The 25,671-nt window shown below is 55.0% G+C and overlaps 2 protein-coding genes across 11 annotated transcripts; one reads left to right on the top strand and one right to left on the bottom strand.

The window, feature by feature from the left end:
- Window positions 1-2,665: 2,665 nt before the first annotated feature.
- PMPCA (peptidase, mitochondrial processing subunit alpha) lies at window positions 2,666-15,824 on the bottom strand. 4 transcript variants are annotated; one of them, XM_054500670.2, is made up of 13 exons: window positions 15,685-15,824; window positions 14,221-14,423; window positions 13,851-13,930; window positions 13,528-13,610; window positions 11,840-11,934; window positions 10,108-10,208; window positions 9,283-9,546; window positions 8,373-8,465; window positions 7,779-7,897; window positions 7,534-7,624; window positions 7,346-7,408; window positions 4,470-4,710; window positions 2,666-3,348 (listed from the first exon to the last, which is right to left on the bottom strand). In XM_054500670.2, exons 1-13 carry the CDS (start codon window positions 15,753-15,755, stop codon window positions 3,179-3,181), a joined length of 1,674 nt encoding a protein of 557 aa, XP_054356645.1. In that variant the 5' UTR covers window positions 15,756-15,824; the 3' UTR covers window positions 2,666-3,178. The 4 variants fall into 4 exon arrangements, with proteins under 4 accessions (XP_054356645.1, XP_054356646.1, XP_054356649.1 ...); XM_054500671.2 differs by having other exon boundaries at window positions 4,470-4,614; XM_054500669.2 differs by having other exon boundaries at window positions 3,324-4,614.
- ENTR1 (endosome associated trafficking regulator 1) lies at window positions 15,810-24,421 on the top strand. Of its 7 annotated transcripts, XM_054500675.1 has the most exons (10): window positions 15,810-16,084; window positions 16,173-16,322; window positions 17,340-17,408; window positions 18,217-18,329; window positions 18,591-19,007; window positions 20,180-20,253; window positions 20,956-21,067; window positions 21,464-21,526; window positions 21,963-22,102; window positions 23,458-24,421. In XM_054500675.1, exons 1-10 carry the CDS (start codon window positions 16,015-16,017, stop codon window positions 23,555-23,557), a joined length of 1,308 nt encoding a protein of 435 aa, XP_054356650.1. In that variant the 5' UTR covers window positions 15,810-16,014; the 3' UTR covers window positions 23,558-24,421. The 7 variants fall into 7 exon arrangements, with proteins under 7 accessions (XP_054356650.1, XP_054356652.1, XP_054356655.1 ...); XM_054500677.1 differs by lacking the exon at window positions 17,340-17,408; XM_063650068.1 differs by lacking the exon at window positions 21,963-22,102 and having other exon boundaries at window positions 15,832-16,084.
- The last annotated feature ends 1,250 nt before the right edge of the window (window positions 24,422-25,671 follow it).

Genomic DNA, 25,671 nt, shown 5'->3' with positions numbered 1-25,671 from the left:
CTTAATTCCAAAGAAAAAGTGAAACGGGGCCGGGCGCAGTGACTCACGCCTGTCATCCCAGCATTTTGGGAGGCCAAGGCGGGTGGATCACCTGAGGTCAGGAGTTCGAGACCAGCCTGACCAACATGGTGAAACCCCGTCTTTACTTACTAAGAATACAAAATGAGCTGGCGTGGTGGCGCATAGCTGTAATCCCATCTACTCAGGAGGCTGAGGCAGGAGAATCGCTCGAACCCAGGAAGCAGAGGTTGCGGTGAGCCAAGATCGCGCCATTGCACTCCAGCCTGGGCAACAAGAGCGAAACTCCATTTCAAAAAAAGAAAGGAAAAAAAAAAGGAAAAAGCGAAGTGGGGAGGAGTGTGGCAGGGAAGGCGGGTGTGCGACCTTCAGTTAGAGAGGAGGTGGCGAGGGAGAGCCAGCTGTGTGGCCGGGAATGGAGAGAACCTGTGTTGGCCTCAGCTTCCAAAACACAGACGCTGAGGGCTAATTGGTAGCAGTTTCTAGAATGTCCTCAGGCTACTCGGTAGTTGGAGCAGGGACTGTGCTTCACTGGAATCTTCAGAAGCTCAACCCCAGGCCTGACGCATGTGGCACCGGAGCTCTGCGTTCACTGTGCAGCTGAACATCAGGGCCTGTGTGCTGCCAGGAGCTTCTGTCCCAGGTGTGGTTAACAATAGGAAGTTTCTAACAGAAAGTCCACTGTTAGAACAGACACCATCGTCCTCCGGCTCCGGCCCTCCAATCCCACCAGGTGGGCAGCAAGCTGACGCTTCCCACATGGGCAAATTCAAGCAGTCACCGTCGCTGGAGTGTGTGTGTTGTAAAGGCACTAGGTCTTACAGAAACAACAGCCAGAGGACAATAAGAGGCTAAGAGGAGTAAAGCTTACAAGTTTAATTTCCTGAAAATATCCACTCCCTCTCCCATCAGTACTGCAAAGAGGCTGCGCTTCTCAGCTACCCAAAAGACAGGCCCAGAGACCGTTCTCTCCTCCTGACAAAACTGTGCCACACAGCTCTGTGCAGCCCACTGAGTCACACATGCAGGAAGCTACCCTTGCACTACAGGCAGCATTGGAGGTGGCCCATGCAGGTTTCCAGGCCCGACCTCCCCACACCCCTTGGAGCTCCCGAGGCTTCTATGGGTGTTTGAGAACCACGTTACAAGTTTTAACTTGTACACATTTTTTGCTTGTTTTTGTTTCTTTTTTGAGATGGAGTTTCACTCTTGTTGCCCAGTCTGCAGTGCAGTGGCGCGATCTCGGCTCACAGCAACCTCCGCCTCCCGGGTTCAAGCGATTCTCCTGCCTCAGCCTCCCAAGCAGCTGGGATTACAGGCATGCACCACAACGCTCAGCTAATTTTGTATTTTCGATAGAGACGGGGTTTCTCCATGTTGGTCCGGCTGGTCTCAAACTCCTGACCTCAGGTGATCCACCCGCCTCTGTGTCCGGAATTGGTAGGTTCTTGGTCTCACTGACTTCAAGAATGAAGCCGCGGACCCTCGCGGTGAGTGTTACAAACCTTGAGCTAGATACAGAGTGCCGATTGGTGTGTTTACAATCCCTGAGCTAGATATAAAAACTCTCCACGTCCTCACCAGACTCAGGAGCCCAGCTGGCTTCACCTAGTGGATCCCGCACCGGGGTTGCAGGTGGAGCTGCCTGCCAGTCCCGCGCCGTGCGCTCGCACTCCTCAGCCCTTGGGTGGTCGATGGGACTGGGCGCCCTGGAGCAGGGGGCGGCGCTCCTCGGGGAGGCTCGGGCTGCACAGGAACCCACGGAGGCGGGGGAAGGCTCAGGCATGGCGGGCTGCAGTCCCGAGGCCTGCCCTGCCCCGCGGGAAGGCAGCTAAGGCCCGGCGAGAAATCGAGCGCAGCGCCGGTGGGCTGGCACTGCTGGGGCACCCAGTACACGCTCCGCAGCCGCTGGCCCGGGTGCTAAGTCCCTCATTGCCCGGGGCCGGCAGGGCCGGCCGGCTGCTCCGAGTGCGAGGCCGCCAAGCTCACGCCCACCCGGAACTCCAGCTGGCCCGCAAGCGCCGCACACAACCCCAGTTCCCGCTCGCGCCTCTCCCTCCACACCTCCCTGCAAGCTGAGGGAGTGGACTCCGGCCTTGGCCAGCCCAGAAAGGGGCTCCCACAGAGCAGCGGTGGGCTGAAGGCCTCCTCAAGTGCCACCAAAATGGTAGCCCAGGCAGAGGAGGCGCCGAGAGCGAGCGAGGGCTGTGAGGACTGCCAGCACGCTGTCACCTCTCACCTCGGCCTCCCAAAGTACTGGGATTAGAGGCGTGAGCCACCGCACCCGGCCACTTGTACAAGTTTTTACACCACATGAAAAGTTACCCTGTAGCTGCTATTCCCTAAGCCATGCGGCCTTTCAGATCTCTGGAAACACCCACATCTGCGGCCATTCCTTGGCTTGGCGGTGCTCCCCACCTCTAAGGCACCTGCAGGCTTCACTGCCGGTCACCATTACCCCCCGCCGTCACCCTGCCCCATGCATGCTGCGACACCCCTGACATCAGCGCGTCGCACGAGAACAGCTTCAAGACACGGGGTCAAACCAGATGATTCACAGGGAGGAAGGCCTCCATGTTAGAAAAGCTGCCAATTCAGACAGCCCTTAAGAACCGCCCCTCCCCAGGCGAGAAGAAAAACACCGTGCTAAGAAAGATGCCAGCTCTTTATTACCAAGGAAGCCGTGTGCACACGCGTGGACCGTGCTCCTCGGAGCTGACTGGGCCCTTGCCTTGTCCTGTTTGTCAGAGGTGAGTCCTGGTACCCAACACAGGAGCACGGTGGCCTCCGGGGAGGCTCTGATAGGTTGATCTCTGCTGCCTCCCGGCTTAGGGCTCCTCCAAGGAACCTGCGGGGCCCCATGTGCCCAAAGCCCCTGAGGAGGGGAGCGCTGACCAGGAGCGCCCTCCTGGTGGCACGCTGCACTCCAGCGCTGGGCACTTCACCTGCTTTCTGGCTTGCGGTGGTCAGGCTCAATACTGACTCCACTGATCGGCACATTGAATTCTGAAATAATGCAAACCGCGTGGGTGCTGCGGCGACATTGTTCGCACCGTGTATACAACCAGACAGCTTTTTAGACTAAATTCATGTCCAAACTAACACGCACGGAAACGGACTCCAGCTGCAGCTCCTAGGTCTGTCAGGCCGGGGAGCAGCTCTACCGGAAGAGCCGGTACGTCCTGGGCAGGCGCCCGTCCTTGCTCGACAGGGCGGTCTGGATGTGCTCGTACGTGGGCAGATCAGTCAGGTCACCCAGGGCGGCCACTGCCGGCTTCCCTCGGAGCATCTTAGAAGCAACTCTCTTCACATCTTCCGGCTTCACGTTGCCTAGTGCAGAGGGCAAACGCACGTCACACAAGCGCGCCACAGCCTCCACGCTGAGGCTGCGTCAGTAAACACACGGAGGGGGTGGCTGGTCTGTACCACTCACTCACGCTGTGCTGCTGCTGGGGGCACCTGGGCCCAAAGGCAGCCACTGGGTGTAGCCAAGGGTGAGTCCAAAAGTGACAGAAGTGAGTTCTCAGTAAATGGGGACATGGCAATGACCTAAAAATGTAGGACAAAGCCACCCAAGAAGAGTTACACTTACAGAACAGCAAGCTCCATGTCTGACGAACTCACTTTAGGACGGGTCTGCAGAAAAAACCCTGAGCCCCTGAGGGCCGCATGGACAGAAGGGCGGGGTGAGAGAGGGCCAAAGGGCTGCACCCAGGAACCTCAGGACAGGAGGGATAGAGTCCAGGTGGGTCTGTTTTCTACAGAAGACGAGGCCCGAGAGAGGCTGGACACTCGCTTGAGGATTTAAGCGGGGGCTCCTGAGGGAAGGACAAGGGCCCACACGGGACAGGGCAAGTGCCCGGGACTCCAGGCCTGGAAAGGAGATGCCCACAGGTGACATCATAAGCCTGAGCCACCCCAACTTAATAGGCAGCCTGTGCCAGGTTTTAAGCCTGTCTCCCAGAAGAGTCCGATGTACATACAACTTGGCACACAGTTTCAGGAAATGCAGACCTCCTAAGGTCACTCATGGGGGCCCCGGAAACCTGGGGCTGAGACTCCTGCCTGAGAGCCAGCAACGGTACAGCGGCATTCCGAGCCGCCGCTGCTCCACGTACAATGTAGCAGTCCTCTACTGAGCCCTTTTCGCCTACTAACTTGAGTTCTTTAACAGCTCTGGAAAGTAGTGACAGCCCCTCCCGGGGGTGCAGAGGGTGGGGTCACCTGCCAAGGAGGCAGCAGGTACATGGTGGGGCCGGGAAGTGAGACCAGGTCTGCGACCCCACGGCCCTGCCCTTGGCTGCCCCTGCTGAGGACAACTGGTGAAGGCCCCAGATTCCGGGTGTGATGGACATACCACAGGCCCACCACGGCCAGCGGGAGGGCGAGATGGCCTCCTCTGAGCCTAGCCGAGGCCTGCGGCAGCCCCTCACTACCCCTGCGGTACTCACGGATGAGCGTGCACAGCTCGTGCGGCAACTTTCTGGAGCGAGTGGCCAGCACCTGCCTCCCCACATCCTCGAAGATCACAGGCCTGGACTCCAGGTTCATCATGAGCATTGACGTCAGCTGCGTCTTGGCTCGTTCCAGCTCCACCTGGGGCCAGCGTCCGGTCAGGTGAGCACGTACTCGCCCCATGCCACCTTCCACCCCCACTCGAGCAATGGTAAAAGGCCATCTCTGTGCCCAAAGCTGAATATAAGAAAGGGAAGGGAAGCCGGGCACGGTGGCTCACGCCTGTAATCCCAGCACTTTGGGAGGCTGAGGCAGGCAGATCACGAGGTCAGGAGATTGAGACCATCCTGGCTAACACAGTGAAACCCCTTCTCTACTAAAAATACAAAAAGAAATTAGCCGGGTGTGGTGGCGGGCGCCCGTAGTCCCAGTTGCTCAGGAGGCTGAGGCAGGAAAATGGCATGAACCCAGGAGGCGGAGCTTGCAGTGAGCCGAGATCACATCACTGCACTCCAGCCTGGGCGACACAGCGAGACTCCGTCACAAAAAAAAAAAAAGGCGGGAACCCAGGCCCAAGTCACAGGCAACCCTGCTGGTCTCCCCTTCAGGTTTTCTAGGGAAGGGCTGTGCTACGTGTTACCTGGCTTCTACCACACTTGAAATATGAGAACAATGTGCCTCCCTTGAGTTCTTCTTCACTGTCTGTGTGACACGCAGCAGGAGAAGGTAAAATAGTCAACTCCTAAACGCCAGGACCCCAAGGTGGCAACATGGTTTGCCGTGTTTCATTTGTTTCAGGGGGAAACAAATGAAACACAGGTTCTGGGGCTTCCCCAGACGCCTCTAGTGCAGGGCCCAGGCAGCTGATTTTAGCAAAGTCCCTGGGAGGTTCTGAGGGAGGCAGTGCGGGTCCTAGGCTGCCTTCAGACTGTCTCAGGGCACAGGCAACAGGCAGGGGTGCTGTGAGAAAGACGTGCCGGCAGATCTAGGAGCCAGCACACTGAAAAACAAACACCAAAAACTCATGGGCCGCAGAGATTCTACGCCTTTTTTTTTTTTTCCCTTAAATAGACACAGGGTCTTGCTCTGTTGCCCAGGCCAGTCTTGAACTCCTGGGCTCAGGTGATCCTCCCACCTTGGTCTCCCAAAGTGCTGGGATAACAGGCAAAAGCCACTGGATCTGGCCTCTATACCATTTCTTTTAAGTAAAACAATTCTTAATTTAGACAGGTCTTTTTGCAACTTTAAGCAATACCTAAATACTTCATATTTATTTCAAGTTGACTTCACATTAGTGGAGGACTGTTTTTCTAGCAGTGCATGAGTGGAACTGAAGCATATTAATGTAACCACAATTTTATTTCTTGAATGCTTTTTTTCCTGGCCGGGTGCAGTGGCTCACGCCTGTAATCCCAGCACTTTGGGAGGCCAGGGCAGGTGGATCACCTGAGGTCAGCGGTTCGAGACAGTCTGGCCAACATGGTAAAACCCCGTCTCTACTAAAAATACAAAAATTCGCCACGGGGCTGGGTGCAATGGCTCACACCTGTAATCCCAGCACTTGGGGAGGCCGAGATGGGCAGATGACTTGAGGTCAGGAGTTCAAGACCAGCCTGGCCAACATGGTGAAACCCCATCTCTACTAAAAATACAAAAAATTAGCCAGGTGTGGTGATGGGTGCCTGTAATCCCAGCTACTCAGGAGGCTGAGGTAGGAGAATCACCTGAACCCGGGAGGCGGAGGTTGCAATGAGCTGAGATCGTGCCACCGCACTCCAGCCTGGGCAACAGAGCAGGACTCCGTCTCAAAACAAAAAACAAAAAACAAAAAAATTAGCTAGGGTGGTGACACACGCCTGTAATCCCAGCTACTCAGGAGGCTAAGGTAGAAGAATCACCTGAACCCGGGAGGTGGAGGATGCAGTGAGCTGAGATCATGCCACTGCACTCCAGCCTGAGCAAGATTCTGTCTCAAAAAAAAAAAAAAAAAAAAAAGTGTGTGTGTGTGTGTGTGTATAAAACTTGCTTATTTGTACCAGTTCTGGTCCAGGAAGTAACGAGGTTCCCAGACATATAAAGCATCAAAAACTAAGCTTAAAAAATTAGTAAACAGAGAGGCATGGTGGCTCACACCTGTAATTGTAATCCCAGCACCTTGGGAGGCCGAGGCAGCGGATCACTTGAGGTCAGGAGTTTGAGACCATCCTGGCCAACATGGTGAAACCCCGTCTCTACTAAAAATACAAAAATTAGCCAGGCGTGGTGGCGCATGCCTATAATCCCAGCTACTTGGGAGGCTGAAGCAGAAGAATGGCTTGAACTCGGGAGGTGGAGGTTGCAGTGAGCCGAATTTGAGCTACTGCACTCCAGCCTGGGTGACACAGTAAGACTCCATCTTAAAAAGAAAAAAAAAATTGGTAAACAAATACAGTTTCAAACATAGAATGGAGCCAGGGAAAGGCTCGAGACACCCCATGCTGCAGCCCACCTGTGCTAGCTGCTTCACCCCAGTCACCTCACAGGAGTGGCTGAGGAAGACGCACAAACTCCTCCAGCGTTTCACCAGCAAAGCTGAGAGGGTCACACGGTCAGTCCCCAGTGGCTCAGAGAAAGAAGTGGACCGAGCGCTGGGGGAGGGCGGTGGTCTGTTTTTCTGTTTTCGGGGTTTGGACCAGGGAAGAACAGCCTCAGCGGGCTCCCAGGTGGAGCAGCTCAGCCCCAGGCTGTGCCTCCTTGGCTGCCCTGCCCTGCCCTGCCGGAACCTTGGCCCTGAGGCTCAGGGACCAGGCCCACAGGTGGCCACTCCTACAACATGGCTGTCTCCTGTCAGACACCACAGGCACACCTGGAAATGGCACCACACTGCACTTACCGCGTCCACGGTTCCGCTCATTAAAATAAACTCCTTTGTGATGATTTCTACCATTTCTCGAACCTGTGAAGAAGGGCAAGGCGATAACAGTGTGGCCTGCGCCCGCCAGCCTGCTAACCCATCTAGGCAGGGACGCCCAGGTCTGGACAGGCAGCCGCGCCGAGGATGGTGGCAGGCGGGGCCCTCACCTGTCTTGGGTCGGCGCTGGCATGGATGCAGAGGAGGCCAGTGTCCTCGTAGCTGTGGTGGTAGGAGGTCGCGTTATACATCCAGTGGTGCCTGGGAGGAAGCGAGAGTCATGGGAGTGAAGGGGACTCGCCAGGATCAGGCCACGGGAAACTGGAGAAAAGTCACCTGGAAGGTGGCCTCATGGTCCAAAAATACACCTGGCCTGGCCTGGCGGCCTAAGGATACAGAAAAGAGTGCAACCAACCTGTTGAGCACGTTGAGGTAGAGCCTGGAGAACATGCCCTTGCCAGGCCCGCCAGCCGAGAAGGAGCCGCCTCCGCCCATCATCATGTTCAACACCGCAAAGGGGATGAAGTCCTCTTCCTGCAGGGACGGAGGGCAAAGGGGATGAAGTCCTCCCCCTGCGGGGACGGAGGGCAAAGGGGATGAAGTCCTCCCCCTGCGGGGACGGAGGGCAAAGGGGATGAAGTCCTCCTCCTGCAGGGACGGAGGACAAAGGGGATGAAGTCCTCCCCCTGCAGGGACAGAGGGCAGAGCTGGCTGAGCCGCCCATGCCGCGTCAGGAGCGCCGTCGGATGCCAGGGACAAAGGGCAGAGCTGGCTGAGCCACCCACGCTGTGTCAGGAGCGCTGTCGGACGCCAGGGACAGAGGGCAGAGCTGGCTGAGTCGCCCACACTGCATCAGGAGCACCGCTTGATGCCAGGGACAGAGGGCAAAGCGGGCTGAGCCACCCACGCCACGTCAGGAGTGCCATCAGACGCCAGGGACGGAGGGCAGGGCTGGCTGAGCCGGCCACACTGCATCAGGAACGCCATCAGACTCAGCACCAGGACTCACCAGGAACGAGCAGCTCTCCAGTCCAACCATGATGTGCGTGAGCTCGGGGATGGGGGTTGGGCCCAGGCTGACATTAGACATGTCTCTTTCTAGCTGTAACCAAGAAAACAAGCAAGTGTCGCCATGTGAAAAACAGTGAGGGCTCGCAAACCCCAGATGAGATCATCTTCAGAGTGCTTACACAGAAATCCAATGCCAGCCAGGCACAGTGGCTCATGCCTAAAATCCCAGCACTTTGGGAGGCCAAGGTGGGCAGATCACTTGAGTCCAGGAGTTCAAGACCAGCCTGGGCAACATGGCAAAACTCCATCTCTACCAAAAAGACAAAAAAATATATATATACATATATATAAATAAAAGCTGGGCGCGGTGGCTCACGCCTGTAATCCCAGCATTTTGGGAGGCCGAGGCAGGCAGATCATGAGGTCACGAGTTTGAGACCAGCCTGGCCAACATAGTGAAACCCCATCTCTATACAAAATTTAGCCGGGCGTGGTGGTAATCCCAGCTACTTGGGCAGCTGAGGCAGAAGAATCACTTGAACCTGGGAGGTGGAGGTTGCAGTGAGCCGAGATTGCACCACAGCACTCCAGCCTGGGTGACAAAGCGAGGCTCCATCTCAAAAAAAAAAAAAAAAACAAAACAACGCAATGCAGGCAGCGGCAGACCCACTCCCCTAGAGGAAAGAACTGAGTCCACCTTCTGCGGGGGTTGCACTCAGACCTAGCAGCACTCACCCTCAGCAGGAGACATATTCCATGCCCTGTTGTGGGACTACAGTATGTGTTAAGGCAAAGCTACAGGTGCAGTCAACACCTATCACCCTCAGAATCAATACAAAAACATGCCACACCACGGGCCAGGGAACGTGTTCCCCACCCGAGGCCATGAGACATTCCCGCCACTTCACCTTGGCAATCCCCCCAGTGTACTGGGCCACAGATCTGTCAATATCCACGGCCTCTGCGCTCCCCCAGGCCGGCTGGATCTCCAGGAGGTACTTCCGGGCACAGTCCACCAGATGCTCGTGCTCCACGCCCACGCCGGCCAGCACCATGCGGTCGGGAGTGTAGTAGTTCCTCAGGTAGGAATGTAGCACCTCTCGGTTGATCTTTGCTATGTTTTCTGTGGGGCAGAAACGGTGGAGGCCAACTGTGTTCTCCCTGTAAGCCGCCTAATGGGGAAGAGTCACAGACACAGGTGACTGAAGACAGCACGACCAGGCTTCCTCCAACAAGCAGCACCAGCACCCATCTGCAGCCAGCCCTGGGAAAATCCGACGCAAGCTGATATTTTACTTGCAGTCTGGCAATAGCAGCTGTGTGCATATTTATAAAAAGAGTAAAATCTGCCTCTCCAGAATACAAATTCACAAAAAGCCTAAGATTAATCGTGTTTAGTAGTAAAGACCTAGTTACTATAAAAACTGGAAAATACGAACATGGTATAAACAGCAGACTCAGAAATCAAGAATGTTCTAAGCTGGGTGCGGTGACTCACGCCTGTAATCCCAGCTACTTGGGAGGCAGAGGCAGGAGGATCACCTGAGCAGAGCCCAGGAGTGCGAGACCAGCGTAGGCAATGTGGAGAAATCTCATCTCAAAAAACAAAAAAATGCTCTGTATTTATCCATCACCTGCAAGGACAACATCAAGGAGGCACCCTCCCCACCACCCCTGGTGTCCTGAGGACCATTGTTCGAGATGCGGGGGCATTCTCAAGTTCGACATTTTACTTCATGAATCATCTCGGTGAGAAGTGGCTCTGGGTCAGGCCGCAGGTTCAGGTCCTCCAGCTCAAACTGGACCGTCATCCGTGTCATCTCGACTTCTTCATCTGCAAGAGAACGCAAAGGCGAGGGCTCAGTCTGCACAGGCGCAGATGAGGAACACAGCAGTGACCCACAGCTTGTATGCTGGCCTGAGTATCACCTGTTGGTAGCTGTTGGCAGTCACCTCTGCTTTCATCTAGGGGCAGACTGGGTGCTTGTGTGAGTAAGGGGGACTGCTACAGGGAGCAGGAGCTAGGGGGCCTGGGCCTCTCATCCCACCTCAGCCATGAAGCAGCCACGTGAGCCTGCTAAGCCCTGGCTTCCTTGCTGGTGAAAGGCACCAAAGACACTGGACCTGTCTGTCCCAAGTGCTGCTGTGAGGACACAAGACCAGACACGAAGGTGCTTAGAAACAGAGGCACACGCTGGACGCAGTGGCTCATGCCTGTAATCCCAGCACTTTGGGAGGCCGAGGTGGGTGGATTACCTGAGGTCAGGAGTTCAAGACCAGCCTGGCCAACACTGTGAAACCCCGTCTCTACTAAAAATACAAAAATTAACTGGGCGCGATGGCAGGCGCCTGTAATCCCAGCTACTCAGGAGGCTGAGGCAGGAGAATCGCTTGAACCTGGGAGGTGGAGGTTGCAGTGAGCCGAGATCGTGCCACTGCATTCCAGCCTGGGTGACAGAGAGAGACTCTATCTCCAGAAAGAAACAGAGGCACAGACAGATGTCAAGGGTGCCTTTCATCAGTTGTGACCACAAGATCTTAACGTGGGACTGTAGCCTTTGAACACCAAGCCCAAGCTGCTGTGAAACTGCACCCTTAGGGTATCTGGAAAAGCCAACAATCCCCTCTCCTGGTCCACCCCTGACAGGGACTCAAAGTCCTGCCATCTGCAAGGCTGAGGAGGGTAATGGAAACAGTGAAATGGAAATTTCTGGCACATACCATTCCACTTGTTTAAAGACAGTCTGAGGTGCCCTTCTGAAATGAAAGGACCAATTTCACTAAAAACATCCCAGGGCACAGATGTCTCAAATACACACTCTCTCAAACACTAAGGACTTTTACAATCATCAGTAGTTTTTTTTTCCTTTTTGTGTAGAACAGAGTCTTGCTATGTTGCTTAGGCTGGTCTCGAACTCCTGGGCTTAAGTGATCCTCCCATCTCTGCATCCCCAAATGCTGGGATTACAGGCATGAACCAGCACGCCTGGCTACTAGCACTATTTCTTTCTTCCTTTCTTTTTTTGAGACAGAGCCTCACTCTGTTGCCCAGGCTGGAGGGCAATGGCACAATCATGGCTCACTGCAGCCTCAACCTCCCAGGCTCAAACGATCTTCCTACCTCAGCCTCCCGAGTAGCTAGGACTCTAAGTGTAAGCAACCACACCCAGCTAATTCTTGTATCTTTTTTGTAGAGACAGGGTTTCGCCATGTTGCCCAGGCTGGTCTCAAACTCCTGGGCTCAAGTGATCTGCCTGCCTGAGCCTCCCAAAGTCCTGGGATTCCAGGTGTGAGCCACCATGCCCAGCCCCAGCGCTATTTCTTATGAGATCTCGCTGTCACTTTGTGTTGGCCTAAAGCTCCAATTACATGGTGCTCTTCCTCATGGCTACAGGGCTTCTGCAAACCTTTCCGGTCTTCCCTATGTCCAGGCCCACCTCAAACGCCAGTGGCTGGGATCCACACCTGTTAGCCGGGGCTGCAGAACCACATCAGCCAGTAAGCCAACCACCGTGTCCAAGCCTTTGCTATCAGCAGACACAGCATACATGGTGGTGTCTCTGGAAGAAAAAACAAGCCCACAATGCCAGGCCCTGAACTCACACTCTGCTCAACAGCCAGGGGACGCTTGGGTTTTGCGTGCCAGGGGCACCTCCTACCTTTTGTTGGGGCCCAGCAGACATTTCAGGGACACTTGGCCTTTGCGTGCCAGGGGGCACCTCCTACCCTTTGTCGGGGAACAGCAGACACTTTTCCCCTTTCTCTTTTCCTGTCTTACAGTGTGAATGCTTGGTAGGCAGGACTCACAGCTACACACAGCTTGAGTCAAAATGGAGCCACTTCTGATAGAGGTTTTTGTAACTATAGTCTCTCTCAAAAGGTGAAGTGTTTCATCCCAGCCTCCTGTTGACTGAATGAACCCACTGGTGAGTGTGGAAACATGATCGGCCTCAGCTGGCTTGGGGGACAGCAATGGCTGGCTCGTATGGAGCTTCTGTCTCGCTGTAACATCTGTTCCCGGCATGAGGCACTGCACAGTCAGAAGAGCAGAGCTGGCCCATGGGACGGGCACGAAATCATGAGGTGATCTGAGATCAAGTGTGATCAAGTGAGACCATGCAGAACAGACGCAACAGCCGCGAAGAAGAGGGAGCTTGGGAGGCAGGACGTGGTCACCAGTGCCTCTGAAGAGGGGACTTGGCTGGACCATCACCCTGAAGAGGAGCCATTCTCAGTGACTTTGGCCCACATGGAGAGAATGGCAAGAACAAAAGCCTGAGCTGAGGGCGAGGGGGGCTGGGTCTGAGTCATGACACCGGCCACCTGGCCAGAGAAAGGCGTTCATCTGGGATGAGTGAGATTCGAGGCAAGAGTCGGAGAATCAAACACACCAGGCAGGAACCTGGCAGGGGCAGCTGGGAGTCAGGGAGTATTAAGAGGCCTTGTTTTAGAACGTGAATATGTTACCTCCAAGCTAATTTCAATTCTTAGCATTTAATGTGTCCTTTATGTGTAATTTCTTTAGCATTCAAACTTAAATCATTAACAATTTTAAAAATCTGTGATCTATATTCACCCATCTCACATTGCCCAGTGCTTTCTGAACAAGCTCCACACCTGGCATGCAAAGACCACTGTACTGTACTCCAGGCAACACTGCCCCCTCCCTCCACCAAGCAGCCGGCACCTCCCTGGCTTGGTGCCTTTTGCCCCTGCCGTCTCCCGGTCTGGAATGCTTTGTGCCCCGTGTGTCTAGCAAACTCCTTCAGGAACCAGCCCAACCCTGCCTTTCCTATGATTCCTTTCCCAACTCCAGACCAAGTCAGCCACTCATCCTCCTGGCTCCTACAGCCTTTGGCTACTGGGTCCAGTACGTATATAAGGTCCTCTGCTCTATCTGGGAACAGGGCCTGCTCTACCTCCCTGGCATGCAGCCAACAGCCTGGATGAACTGACGGGGGTGAACTGAGCTCCTGGGGGCTATGCTTCTCTGCGTAGGCGCTGCCCACCCAAGTCTCCATCCAGGACAGGGCTCCTTCTCCCCGTGAATCTCCACGCCTCCCGATGGGAGGGGCTCAAAGGGAATCTGAGCAACGACAAGAACGTCAGTTCCCACGGACCCAAAGTCAGTTTGTACGTAAAAGCTGGTGTACCTTGATGTCTGGCAGTCACAAATACCCCCATGCTTTTCCAACGTAAGCAGAATTTCATCTTTGCTGTCAAATCGAGCAGTAGACTAGTAAAAATAAATAAGAAAACCTAAATAAGCAATCCAGGCTATCCCTAAAATACAATTTTTTTAAAAAAATTTATTTTTGCCTTTAACACACGCAAAAAATTATCTTTTAACTTAAAAGTCTTTTATTAACATTAACTTAGCAACTTAATAATTTATTAAAATAACAATTATAGACAAGAAAAATCTCAAACATCCTTCAAAAGTATAGTCTAAAAAATTACAAAACTGGGCACTGACCGAAAATGCCAATTTTTCCAAAAAGTGAGCAATTCCACTAAGGTATTTCGCTTCATATCTCGATCCTGAATTGATGAGAACTAGTAGTAAAAAGAAAACTGACAGGTTGCATCAGATATTCAAAATAAGATTTAATCAAGACAAACATTTTAAAACGTCAATACGACATAATAATCAGATTTAATTACATGAGGGTGATTGTGCTGATGGTTTCACAGGTATATGTGAAGCTCAACATTTACGAAATCGTACACTTTGTTTCCACTCAGGGTACAATTCATAATTGGCATGCTAATTACAACTAACAGTCAACTAAAGCATGTGCATGTTAAAACTGCAGGACCACCCACGACACCACAACAGTACTTACTTCCTACTGTACAAAACTGTCCAAACTTATTCTGAGATGCCACGCGAAGCCCATTATCCAATGTGGTCACTTTGGTTTCAAACTTTTCCTGTCCATCAACTGTAGCAAAAACAGGTTTGGGTACTCCAGGTAAAGGAGAAGAGAGGGGGATGTTGGGATAGGCACCACCACTACTAAACCGTCTGTACGCAGGAGGTCCAAACCTAAAACAGAAAGCAGCCCAGTTACAACAGGCTTGAGACAACGAACCTGTGATGACGTGTTAGGTGCAGTTAGTTATGTTTTGTCTGGGTTAAAAGTCAGCATCTGCCTTTCTACAGGACTTATTTCTACAGACTTTGGAAGACAAAGCAGAGGCTGACAACAAAGGCTCAGCCACGGGACCCGGAGCAAGCCGGTTCCATCCTTTGGGTCTTAGTAGCTATCTCTGTAAAAACAGGGCTTATTAACAGTAACTCACTCTAAGTGCAGTTTGTACACATAAAGCATTTAACAGCTCTGCCCTCCAACAGCATCACCGAAGTCTTAGATAAAAGCCATATCCCTTATTAACCTGGTCTGAAGGCCGGGTGTGACTTGGCCTCTGTCTCCCTCTCCAAACTCATCTCTTGAACCCCCACACCCCCATAGGTCCTGGTCACACTGATTCTTCTGTCAATTCCTGGAATACATTTGACTCATCATCCCCAAAGCTGCTTCACCGTTCCAGGGCTTGCCCTTTGCCCATGCCTACCCCTTCTTTCATTCTTCAGCTCTTCCCTTAAATGTCACCCTGATGGAGGACTATCTCTCATCAGTCTAGTCTTTCCTGTTATTTTCTATCACGAAAGGCTGCTTGTTTACTCCAAAGCATTTACGCGACTGCCGATATTTTGTTCACGCTCCAGTCTGTATCCATCTCCTGGAGGCAGCACCTCCGCACCCCTGAAACAGCGCTAGTTGTGTGGGGAGGCACGACGCCTGTGCTGTCGGAACAAAGTTCCAGCGTGGGGAAAGGCAGGCCCGGTCACTTGGGCGGGAGGAGCGGTGGGGACGGAAAGGGTTCTTAAACGTCAGAGATCAACGGACAGAGCGCAGCAACCGAGAGCCAGGACCCTGGTGTCAGAACCCCGCGGGTCTAACAGAGCTGAGCCCCCACCGGCTCAGCCTCCTGAGGGAGCACGCGGCAGGTGAAGCGCGGGGGCAGAGATGAGGCATGGCCTCGGAGAAAGCCCGTCGACCCGTTAGGTGAGGGGGGGGAGAGGACCCAGCAGCCGGGGAGAGGAGAGACAGATGGGACTGCATCCCCGGGCTCGAGGCGCAAGGCAAGGCAGGGCCCCCGTCGCCTCAGGGACGACACCAGTGTCCCCAAGTGCGAGCCCGTCCGACGGGCGCCATGTCACCAGTAGAAACCAAAGACGGAGCGTCCAGAAAGACTCGAGCCGCCCCCGCCCCAGGTAGAAGCCTGGTTCGCCTTTGGCTCACCTCAGCCGCGAACAGCCCCAAGAACCCGAGCCCCGCAGCAACCGCGTCGCCGCCAGCACCACAGCCGCCATCTTGCGTCTCCGCCCCTGCTTCAGTCGTCACTTCCGCTTCCGCTCACGACTTCCCCTCCCCCTCGCCGACGGCCCGAGGCGTTCAGGCGCGCGCTTCCGGTGCTCGGAGCGGAAGCAGCGGCGAGAGGCTCGGAGGAGCGGGAGCGGCCCAGCGGCGGGCGACGCGGGCGGGCGACACGGGCCGCGGCACGGGCGGAGCCGGGGCCATGGAGCTGCCGCTGCCTGGCTAGGCAGGTCCTGCCCAGCCGGGCCGGCGGCGATGTCGGGCTACCCGCGCCGCCCGGGCGCCACCCCGCTGTCCCGAGCCCGGAGCCTCGCCATTCCCGACGGTGAGCGGGGCAGGGGCCGAGTCCAGCGGTCCAGGTGGGCGGCGGCCGCCCGGGCACGCAGTAAAGTCGCTGTTGTGGTTGCTTCCAGCTCCAGCGTTCTATGAGCGCCGGTCTTGTCTCCCCCAGCTAGACTGTGAGCGCCCCCATGGCAGGGACCTGGACTCCCCCTTCCTCGGCATTCGGCCGGCCTTTATGTGCTATGTGCCCAACTCGGTGCTGGCTTCCGTGGGAGACACAGGTGAGAGACGAGGGCGCAGGCCCCGGGGACGCCTCCGGTTCCCGCGCCACCTGTGGCACCTCCGCTGCAGCACGAGCTCGTCCATTGACCCATCAATGAGCACAGCGCTCACTGCGTGCCAGGCACTCGGAATTCAAAGGCGGAGTCCCCTGCTAGGAGCTCACAGTCTGGTTGCGGGGAGACCTCCCCACAGACAGTTCCAGTACAGGATGGTTAATGCCCGGGGAGCACAGGAGCACGCCCGCTTTCCTCGTGGGGCTGGAGTGGGAGTGTCTTCACCTAGTGGGCAGTGATTGGAAACCGAGCTGGAGCATTCCATCTGCCTCCACATCCGGGCAGTGGCCCGATCTGGTTCATCCTCGTTCTACCCAAGCAGAAGTGCCGCTGGGTGCCCAGGGTGTGCAGGAGTGTTTGTGTGGTTATGCCAGGATCTGAGGACATTCGGGGGTTGTCACAAGACAAGAGGACGCGCTTGCCCCGGCTGGGCTTCAAAACCTGCTGAGGAGCCTCTTTAAGACCACAGACACCAGGGCCAGTCTGCAAGTCAGGCCATCTCCAGGGTCACAAGTCCGGGAGCTTGTGTTTTTTTTAAAGTTCTCTCGGCTGACCGGGCGCAGTGGCTTACGCCGGTAATCCCAGCACTTTGGGAGGCCGAGGCAGGCGGATCAGGAGGTCAGGAGATCCAGACCATCCTGGCTAACAGGGTGAAACCCCGTCTCTACAAAAAATACAAGAAAATTAGCCGGGCGTGGTGGCGGGCGCCTGTAGTCCCAGCTAGTCGGGAGGATGAGGCAGGAGAATGGCGTGAACCCAGGAGGCGGAGCTTGCAGGGAGCCTAGATCGCACCACTGCACTCCAGCTTGGGCGACAGAGCAAGACTCTGTCTCAAAAAAAAAAAAAAGTTCTCTAGACCGTGAGAACCACTGCAGTGGAGACTCCATGCGCAAAAGAAAAAAACTAAATGTGAGGTCATAAAGACTTCCTGCCAGCATGGTGGGTGACATTGTTTCTTTGCAGATTTTGGCTATGGAAAGGGGAAATGTTCTAAGCAGAGCCCGTCAGGAGCCCACGGGACACATTTTGGAGGTAGAGTAGTTCAGCAACCTTTTCTTCTTGTCTCCATCCAACACAGTGCCAGGCACGTGTCTGGTGGCGGGACTGTCAATGTGACCGGCTATGTGGTGTAGCTGGAGCCCAAAAGAGCACGTGGGGGTGGGATTTCAAGGGTTCAGTCTCGACCCTAGAATAGGAGCGAGGTGCAAGGGCAGAAGAACCTGAGCGAGGGGACATCGGGGAGTGGGGAGGCCCCACCTGGGTGGCTGGGGCCACAGGAGCCAGCTTTACATGGAGCTTAAGCCTCCCGAGTAGCTGGGACTACAGGCCCCCACCACCACGCCTGGCTAATTTTTTGTATTATTAGTAGAGACGCGGGGTTTCACCGTGTTAGCCGGGATGGTCTCGATCTCCTGACCTCGTGATCCGCCCGCCTCGACCTCCCAAAGTGCTGGGAGTACAGGCGTGAGCCACCACACCTGGCCACCTGAGGAGCTTTGAGAGCTCCTAGCACAGGTTGACCTCACATCAGGGAACTGGGTGTGTGCAATGGAGTGGCCTGGGTCGTTTTAAAGCTCCCCAGGGGAGCTTTAGTGAGCAGCACAGTGTGGGAGCAGGGGCCGAGGGGTGGAAGAAGATTTCAAATGCAGATGCACGTCCGTGTCACTGCCCACCTTCAGCCGCCTTCACACTTCCTAGTGCCGCCTGAGTCATGGTAGAGTGACGAGCGTGGCTGCCCAATCTCACATGTGGCCATGCTCTGGAAAGACAGGCGCACAGGAAGGTTCCCCTTCAACGCTCTTCAGTAGACTTTATGCATTTGTGATGTCTGTTATTTCAGATGACAGATTTGAAGATCTTGAAGAAGCAAATCCATTCTCCTTTAAAGAGTTTCTGAAGACCAAGAACCTCGGCCTGTCAAAAGAGGATCCGGCCAGCAGAATTTATGCAAAGGTAAATCCACGGCATTGTGGGCGATGGCTCTGTGGGATGTTTCTGTTCTGGCCTCTGCAGCCTCCTTAGGAGGAATTGTGCATGAGTGTGGCAGAGCAGGGCAGGCGTCAGTGCTGGGGAGCAGCTCTGGGCTCAGAAGCTGCTGGGCTCCTTCCATGAGAGAGATTGGGCCTTTCTTCTTGTTCCGAGGCAGAACACAGAGAGAGGAAGATGCACTCTGAGTCAGAAGCATGGCCTCCATTTTTTTTTTTTTTTTTTTAGGAAGCCTCGAGGCATTTACTGGGACTTGACCACAACTCCCCACCCTCCCAAACCGGGGGGTATGGCCTGGAGTATCAGCAGCCATTTTTCGAGGACCCGACAGGGGCCGGTGACCTTCTGGATGAGGAGGAGGATGAGGACACCCAATGGAGTGGGGCCTACCTGCCGTCTGCCATCGAGCAGACTCACCCCGAGAGGGTCCCTGCCGGCACGTTGCCCTGCAGCACATACCTTTCTTTTTTCTCCACCCCGTCGGAGCTGGCAGGGCCCGAGTCTCTGCCCTCGTGGGCGTTGAGTGACACTGATTCTCGCGTGTCTCCGGCCTCTCCGGCAGGGAGTCCTAGCGCAGACTTTGCGGCTCATGGAGAGTCTCTGGGAGACAGGCACCTGCGGACGCTGCAGATAAGTTACGAAGCAGTAAGTGAGCCTTGCGGCGCCCTCTGGCACAGCGCCTGTCCCAGCGGCTTCTCCCGGGGAGAACCTGGAGCCATCCTACCTCCTGGGTGGCGTGGTTTGATCTCCGGGACAAGACGACTTGCGTGGCAGCCTGCTATCCACTTTCCCTTTGACTTTGCTTCTGGTTACACGTGGGAATAGAACCGGCTGAAGAGGACTGGTGAGCTAGAAGCTGTGAATTGGATGCAGTTGGGCACTTACAGGGCTGTACCCTCAGTAAAGGCGGGCTGCAGTCGCCAGCTTGCTAAGTATTCCAAGAGGAGGAACATTTTTTAAAAATTATAATCACCTAAAAGGTTATAAGCTCTCAGTAAAAAAAAAAAAAAAAATTTTAGCTGGGCGAGGTGGCTCACGCCTGTAATCTCAGCACTTTGGGAGGCCGAGGCGGGTAGATCACCTGAGGTCAGCAGTTTGAGACCAGCCTGGCCAACATGGTGAAATCCTGTCTCTACTAAAAATACAAAAATTAGCCAGGCGTGGTGGCAGGCGCCTGTAGTCCCAGCTACTTGGGAGGCTGAGGCAGGAGAATCGCTTGAACTCGGGAGGCGGAGGTTGCGGTGAGCCGAGGTCGCGCCATTGTACTCCAGCCTAGGCGACAAGAGCGAAACTCTGTTTCAAAAAAAAAGAAAAATTTTTTTTTCCTGAGACAGTGTCTCACTCTGTTGCTCATGCTGGAGTGCAGTGGCACGATCTCGGCTCACTGCAACCTCCGCCTCCCGAGTTCAAGTGATTCTCCTGCTTCACCCACCCGAGTAGTTAGGACTACAGGTGCCCGCCACCACTGCTGGCTAATTTTTGTATTTTTAGTAGAGACAGGGGTTTCACCATGTTGGCCAGGCTGGTCTCAAGCTCCTGACCTTGTGATCCGCCCACCTCGGCCTCCCAAAGTGCTGGGATTACAGGCGCGAGCCACTGCCCCCGGCCTCTGAGTAAAATTAACCGGCATCTGTGACCACAGGTCTTTGAAAAGCGCCTGCCTCCGTCTGTGGTCTGCCTCTGTAGTGGCTGCAGGTGGACGCTGCACTGACCCAGCATCTCTGCTTATCAGGAGGCTCTGGAGCCAGACCACAGAAGCACACGCCATTTTGAGCGAGACATGCTGACTTTCTAATAAGGATATTCTCTCTCCACAGCTGAAAGATGAAAATTCTAAGCTGAGAAGAAAGCTGAATGAGGTTCAGAGCTTCTCTGAAGCTCAAACAGAAATGTATGTAAGCTTTTAGTTAGGAATGCAATCCACAACATCTAATACACAGGGAAATCCGTTTTTAAATGATAATGAAGTAATCAGAGTCAAACCGGATCTGGGTTTTATTGTATATAAATGTTCAGCATCAAACACATTTCTGTGTTCTGCATAAAAGTTTATTTTGAGACAGTCTTGCCGTGTCACCCAGGCTTGGGTGCAGTGGCGAAATCACGGGTCACTGCAGCCTTGACCTCCTTGGCTCCAGCGATCCTCCCATGTCAGCCTCCTGAGTAGCTGGGACTACAGGCGTTCGCCACTGCACCTGGCTAATTTTTAAATCTTATTTTTGTAGAGACAGGGTCTCACTATGTTGCCCAGGCTTGTCTCAAACTCCTCGGCTCAAGGAATCCTCCCGCCTCAGGCTCCTAAAGTGTTGGGATTATAGGCGTGAGCCACGGCACCTGGCCAAGGTTTATTTTAAACTTTAGACAAAAAGCCACCAAACGCCTTGTTGGAGCAGCAGTGCTGTGAGAGCCGCTCCCTGCACGCCTGCCTGGTGGCTGCAGGTCCAGGCCTGAGGCTGCCGCTGCCTCCCCTCGGTGCCTGAGACCCATTCCATCACAGGCTCTTAGCGGGTTTTATCTGGCTAATGAGGTATCTTTTTGTAGTCCTCTTAAAAGTAGCCACAGAAATTAACAACTCGGGTTTTTCTTTAACAAGGGTGAGGACACTTGAGCGGAAATTAGAAGCAAAAATGATCAAGGAGGAAAGCGACTACCACGACCTGGAGTCGGTGGTTCAGCAGGTGGAGCAGAACCTGGAGCTGATGACCGTATGGGTTTCTTTCTGAATCGGATGAGCTGGGTGGGGCAGGAGCGCTCCTGAGAAAGTGCTGCTGTCCTCAGCAGCCGGTGCAGCCCGCCCTTGGGAGCAGGGCCATGTGGCTCTCTGGGACCGATGTCCCTTGACGTCGCTGTCTCACTGTGCCTGGGGATAGCTGGCCCACGAGGGCATCCGTGGGGAGTGGGGGGCCAGAACACAGACGCTGCACGATGAGCCCTTCCCAGGGGTGGTCTGAGAGTGGAGGCGGGACTGGGTGGGGCATAGGGGCTGTGAAGGGCCACAGCCAGGTTGGGTGGCCTCCTGCTCCCTGGGTTGGGGCCCATGTCCAGTATGGATGTGAGGACATCAGTGATGCTTTTTGTGGTTTTTTTTTTGGGGGTAACAGAAACGGGCTGTAAAGGCAGAAAACCACGTCGTGAAACTGAAACAGGAAATCAGTTTGCTCCAGGTAATTAAAGGAAAGGACTTCAGTGCTTTTCTTTGATTTGTGGAGTCACATAATGAATTCAGTAAGAAAGAGGCAAAAGACTCTGCTGGGGTTTCCCCTGAGCCCAAGCAGAGAAAGGACTTCAAATGAGGACAGCAGCCGCTTCCTGTCAGGGCCTGAAGCAGAGGGAGGCCCTGGAGCTCTGTTGGGAGTTTGGGGTCTGGCACGGGGCGTCCACTTGTAGGAGTCCCTGTTTCCATAGAGCTAGGTGCTGGGCATATACTGGAGTGAAGGGGGAGCCATTTGGCCCCCAGTTCCAGAGGCGAGCCCCCAGTTAGGCCAGAGCACCCATCCGGAGTGCCAGGCCCCCACGGGTAAGCCCTCGCCTCGCCAGGTGGTGACTTTCAGCCGGGTTGCCTCGGAGCTGCTCGCTCCTTAGCCGTAACCGTCCCCCCAGGTGCAGGTCTCCAACTTCCAGCGAGAGAATGAAGCCCTGCGGTGCGGCCAGGGCGCCAGTCTTACCGTGGTGAAGCAGAACGCCGACGTGGCCTTGCAGAACCTCCGGGTGGTCATGAACAGCGCACAGGCTTCCATTAAGTGAGTGCCTGGGAGGCACTGGGAAGCCTGGCGGGGAAAGGGGTGAGATTGGAGTGGTCGTCAGTGATCCTGGGTGGGGGCCCAGGCTGATGGCACCGTGGCTGGAGGACCAGGGAACCGCAGGGAGGGACGCATGCTCAGTGGTCCTGTTAGCTCTCTGGGTCACTGTGCGGACAGACCACAAGCTTTCTAACCTGCCTCGCAGTGTCTGATCCCACCTGGGAGGTGCAGACAGCCACACCACCCCGAATTGAATCTCAGCCCCATCACCTGTGGACACTAAAGCTCTAAATAAAGGAAATAGTGGTAGTTTCCCTCCTGGTGAAAAAGCAATTCCCAGAAGGCCCTTACTACTGTGCCTGGCTGGTGATACGCCAGCCACCATCACTGTGACAGTGGTGAGTGTCTGCCACCCACTGGGCTGAGCTCTGCAGGGCGGTGTTGGCCCCCCAGAGCACTCCCTGTGAACAAGGGAGCCGTCTCCTGTGAAGTCAGGTATGGGTCTCCTCGAAGAGGAGCTAGGAGTGGAAAACCTGTGGTTCTCCCCCAAGCCCCCCCCTTTCTCCCAGGAACCCTGTCCCTTTCTGCCCCCCCGCAAACCCTACCCCTTTCTCCCTGGAACCCTGTCCCTTTCTGCCCCCCTGCAAACCCCAGCCCTTTCTCCCCCCCCACAAACCCCACCCCTTTCTCCCTGGAACTCTTTCCCTTTCTCCCCCCGGCAAACCCCACCCCTTTCTCCCTGGAACCCCTTCTGTTTCTCCCCCCAGAACTCCGTCCCTTTCTCCCCCCGGCAAACCCCACCCCTTTCTCCCTGGAACCTCTTCTGTTTCTCCCCCCCCACCCCCAAGAACTCTGTCCGTTTCTCCCTGGAACCCTGTCCCTTACTCCCTCTGGCAAACCCTACCCCAATCTCCCTGGGACCCTTTCCGTTTCTCCCCCCCAGAACTCTGTCCCTTTCTCCCCGGAACCCCTCACCTTTCTCCCCCCCCCCCAGAACCCCTCCCCTGTGGAACCCCTCCCCCCCCCGTGGAAACCCTCCCCATTCTTCCCTCTGGAAACCCTCCCCTTCCTTCCCCACCCCCCCCGGAATCCCTCCCCTTTCTCCCCCTCAGAACCTCTCCCCTTTTTCCCCCTACCAATCCCTCCCCTTTCTCCCCCCCACCCCCCGTGGAAGCCCTCCCCATTCTTCCCCTTGGAAACCCTCCCCTTCCTCCCACTCAGAACCTCTCCCCTTCCCCTACCCCTTGGAACCCCTCCGTTTTTCCCCCTACCAACCCCTCCCCTTTCTCCCCCCAGAACCCCGTTGCTGCTGAGTAGCTGCTGCCACCCATCCTGATATCTGCGTTTGTTTTCAGGCAACTGGTTTCCGGAGCTGAGACACTGAATGTTGTTGCCGAAATCCTTAAATCTATAGACAGAATTTCTGAAATTAAAGACGAGGAGGAAGACTCTTGAGGACCCCTGGGTGTTCTCAGCATGAAGCTCCGTGTATGCCCTGAGGTCACCACCGCTTGATCTAAATGTGCAGTTGTGTCCTTAAATATGCAGTCTTCACACAGAGTAAAGTGTTTATCGCAAGAGTCCAGTGTCGTGCCCTCGGCCAGTTCTTGGCCTCCGCAATGGGAGCAGCCCTGGCCGAGTCGTCTCTGTGGTTTCTATGCAGCCCTTCTTGGCGAAATTCCTGCGATCTTATAGATTCTAATGAGCTCTTGGAAGACATTGTCATAAAAGCCAGCGATTTTAAGAAAAAGAGTGGTTCTGGAATCAGTGTTTTCCAATCCCATCCCAGAACATCAGTTGTAAGATAAGTACAATTGGTTGTCCTTGATTTCATAAGTAGAACAAACACTAAATGTGCCTCTGAGATGGCCACCCTGGGCAGGGACCTGTGCCTTCCATCGAAACTCAGGGCTCCCTCTGGCTCCCAGGTCACTCTTGTGGCCCCAGCGGGCGGTCCCTGCAGTCATGGCCTGAGTGTGCAGGGGCCACTGCGTGGCTGCTGCTGTCCTGCCCCGGGACCCACGGGGACCAAGGTCACACATTCCGTGCTGTGAAGCTGTCCAGATGTGCCTCTTTGGCTGGGGGTTCTGGTGGACGTTTCAAGTGGCATTTTGTACAATGCAGTTTAGAATTCAGGAATTTCAAGTATGTGCCTGGGTCTGTCAGGTCCCAGCTGCCTTTCTGACAGCCCCCTCAGAGGGACGGCGACAAGCACTAAATGCTTTTTTGACTATTTTCCTATAGATTTTTTTTAAACTTTTTTTTCCTCCTGTTCCAATTGATAGCTTTCTTATTTAATAAATTCTGTAGTTCACCGCACTGTCTCTTGTCTGCTGACTTAGCCAGTCCTTGGAGCACGCCGTGGCCTTCCACACCTCACTTGCTCTTGCCCTAACTGGTGCCTTGTGCTGGCAGATTCTCTTCAGGTCCTCAGCCCTCGGGGTTAGGGGCAGACTCAGACCACTTCTGCCTGGGCCTGACCACAGGGACCCACACATGATGGATGTGTGAGTCACGCAGCTGCACATTTCAGAGCTGGACAGACTGGATTCTAGCATTGAATCATCTTTTCAGATCATGTGGTTGAGTTTTTCAAACAAGGCGTCTGAACCGCTAGACCCCTGGCCTTAGCTACAGGTGAAGGCCAGAGCTTTCCAGCAGTCACTGTGGAGCGGTCCTGCTGCCTAGCCCTGCTGCCTAGCCCTATGCGCCTCCCGCGCCTGCTGGTTGGTGAAAGCAGGCTCTGGATTCTGTTGGCAGAGCTGACTTGAGACAGGGTGCTGTGGTTGGAAAGTGCCGGAATGAGGTTCTGAGTGTGTAGGCAGCTCTGGGAGCCCTGTAGCAGCAGGATGGGGGCATCTGGCGAGGATGCCTTAGGCCACAGACCTTCCCTGAGGCCCTTGGGGAGAGACAGCATTTGATGGGGTGGGGGTCACAAAGGCCAGATTGCCAGGCGGGTCCCGTCCGCCAGATGCGCGTGAAGCGGGGTGGTCCCCTGGCCCTCATGCCAGCAGCTCATGGAGCAGGTGGGGCCCAGGGAAGCGCGGTGGGGATGGGCATGTGGGTTTTGCGCACCCCTCTCTTTTGGTGTCTGTGTTTGAAGCGTTTGACAGTAAGAACTTTAAAAATACAATTTGTGGCACGGTATTTAGTGCCTGCCTCTGCCTCTGGATTTCAAGCCCCACTCAGGCAGTTCCCAACGACGCAGGGACTGAAACGAGGCGCTCGAGGAGCCCACAGCTGCCTGGTTCCATCCCCTCCATCTGTTTCTTGCCAATCCGTAGCTCCCAGTTTGGCCTCACCTGGGCCTAGCCCTTTGCCACCAAAAGCCCACCTCCTGGGTAGGCAGGGCAAACCTCCTTTATAGTTCTCCAGCTAATGCCCCCAGCTCACCCCAGGGTGGAGTGGAGGCCCCCTCAACTGGCTGGGCCCAGGATGTCTCTGCAGCACCGATACTTACAAGCTCTCAGGAGCCAGGAACTGTAGGCCCCTGCCCAGCTCCCGGCCGAGTTAGCCCTGGCACGTTCCTGAAGGAATGAATGCCCACTTAGGAGAGGGCCCCGGGGCAG

The sequence above is a fragment of the Pongo pygmaeus genome, chromosome 13, assembly GCF_028885625.2.
Source record: "Pongo pygmaeus isolate AG05252 chromosome 13, NHGRI_mPonPyg2-v2.0_pri, whole genome shotgun sequence".
NCBI lineage: Eukaryota > Metazoa > Chordata > Mammalia > Primates > Hominidae > Pongo > Pongo pygmaeus.
Note: the sequence above shows the minus strand (reverse complement) of the source record. Positions and strands in the feature narration are given on the sequence as shown.

Coding starts and splice junctions, on each gene's coding strand:
- ENTR1 (XM_054500675.1), top strand. CDS start 16,015: ATGTCGGGCTACCCGCGCCGCCCGGGCGCCACCCCGCTGTCCCGAGCC. Junction 16,085..16,172: donor GAGCCTCGCCATTCCCGACG/GTGAGCGGGGCA, acceptor GGTTGCTTCCAG/CTCCAGCGTTCTATGAGCGC. Junction 19,008..20,179: donor TGCAGATAAGTTACGAAGCA/GTAAGTGAGCCT, acceptor CTCTCTCCACAG/CTGAAAGATGAAAATTCTAA.
- PMPCA (XM_054500669.2), bottom strand. CDS start 15,755: ATGGCGGCTGTGGTGCTGGCGGCGACGCGGTTGCTGCGGGGCTCGGGT. Junction 13,611..13,850: donor TGGAAAAATTGGCATTTTCG/GTCAGTGCCCAG, acceptor TATTTTTACTAG/TCTACTGCTCGATTTGACAG. Junction 11,935..13,527: donor TGTGACTGCCAGACATCAAG/GTACACCAGCTT, acceptor TTTTTCTTCCAG/AGACACCACCATGTATGCTG.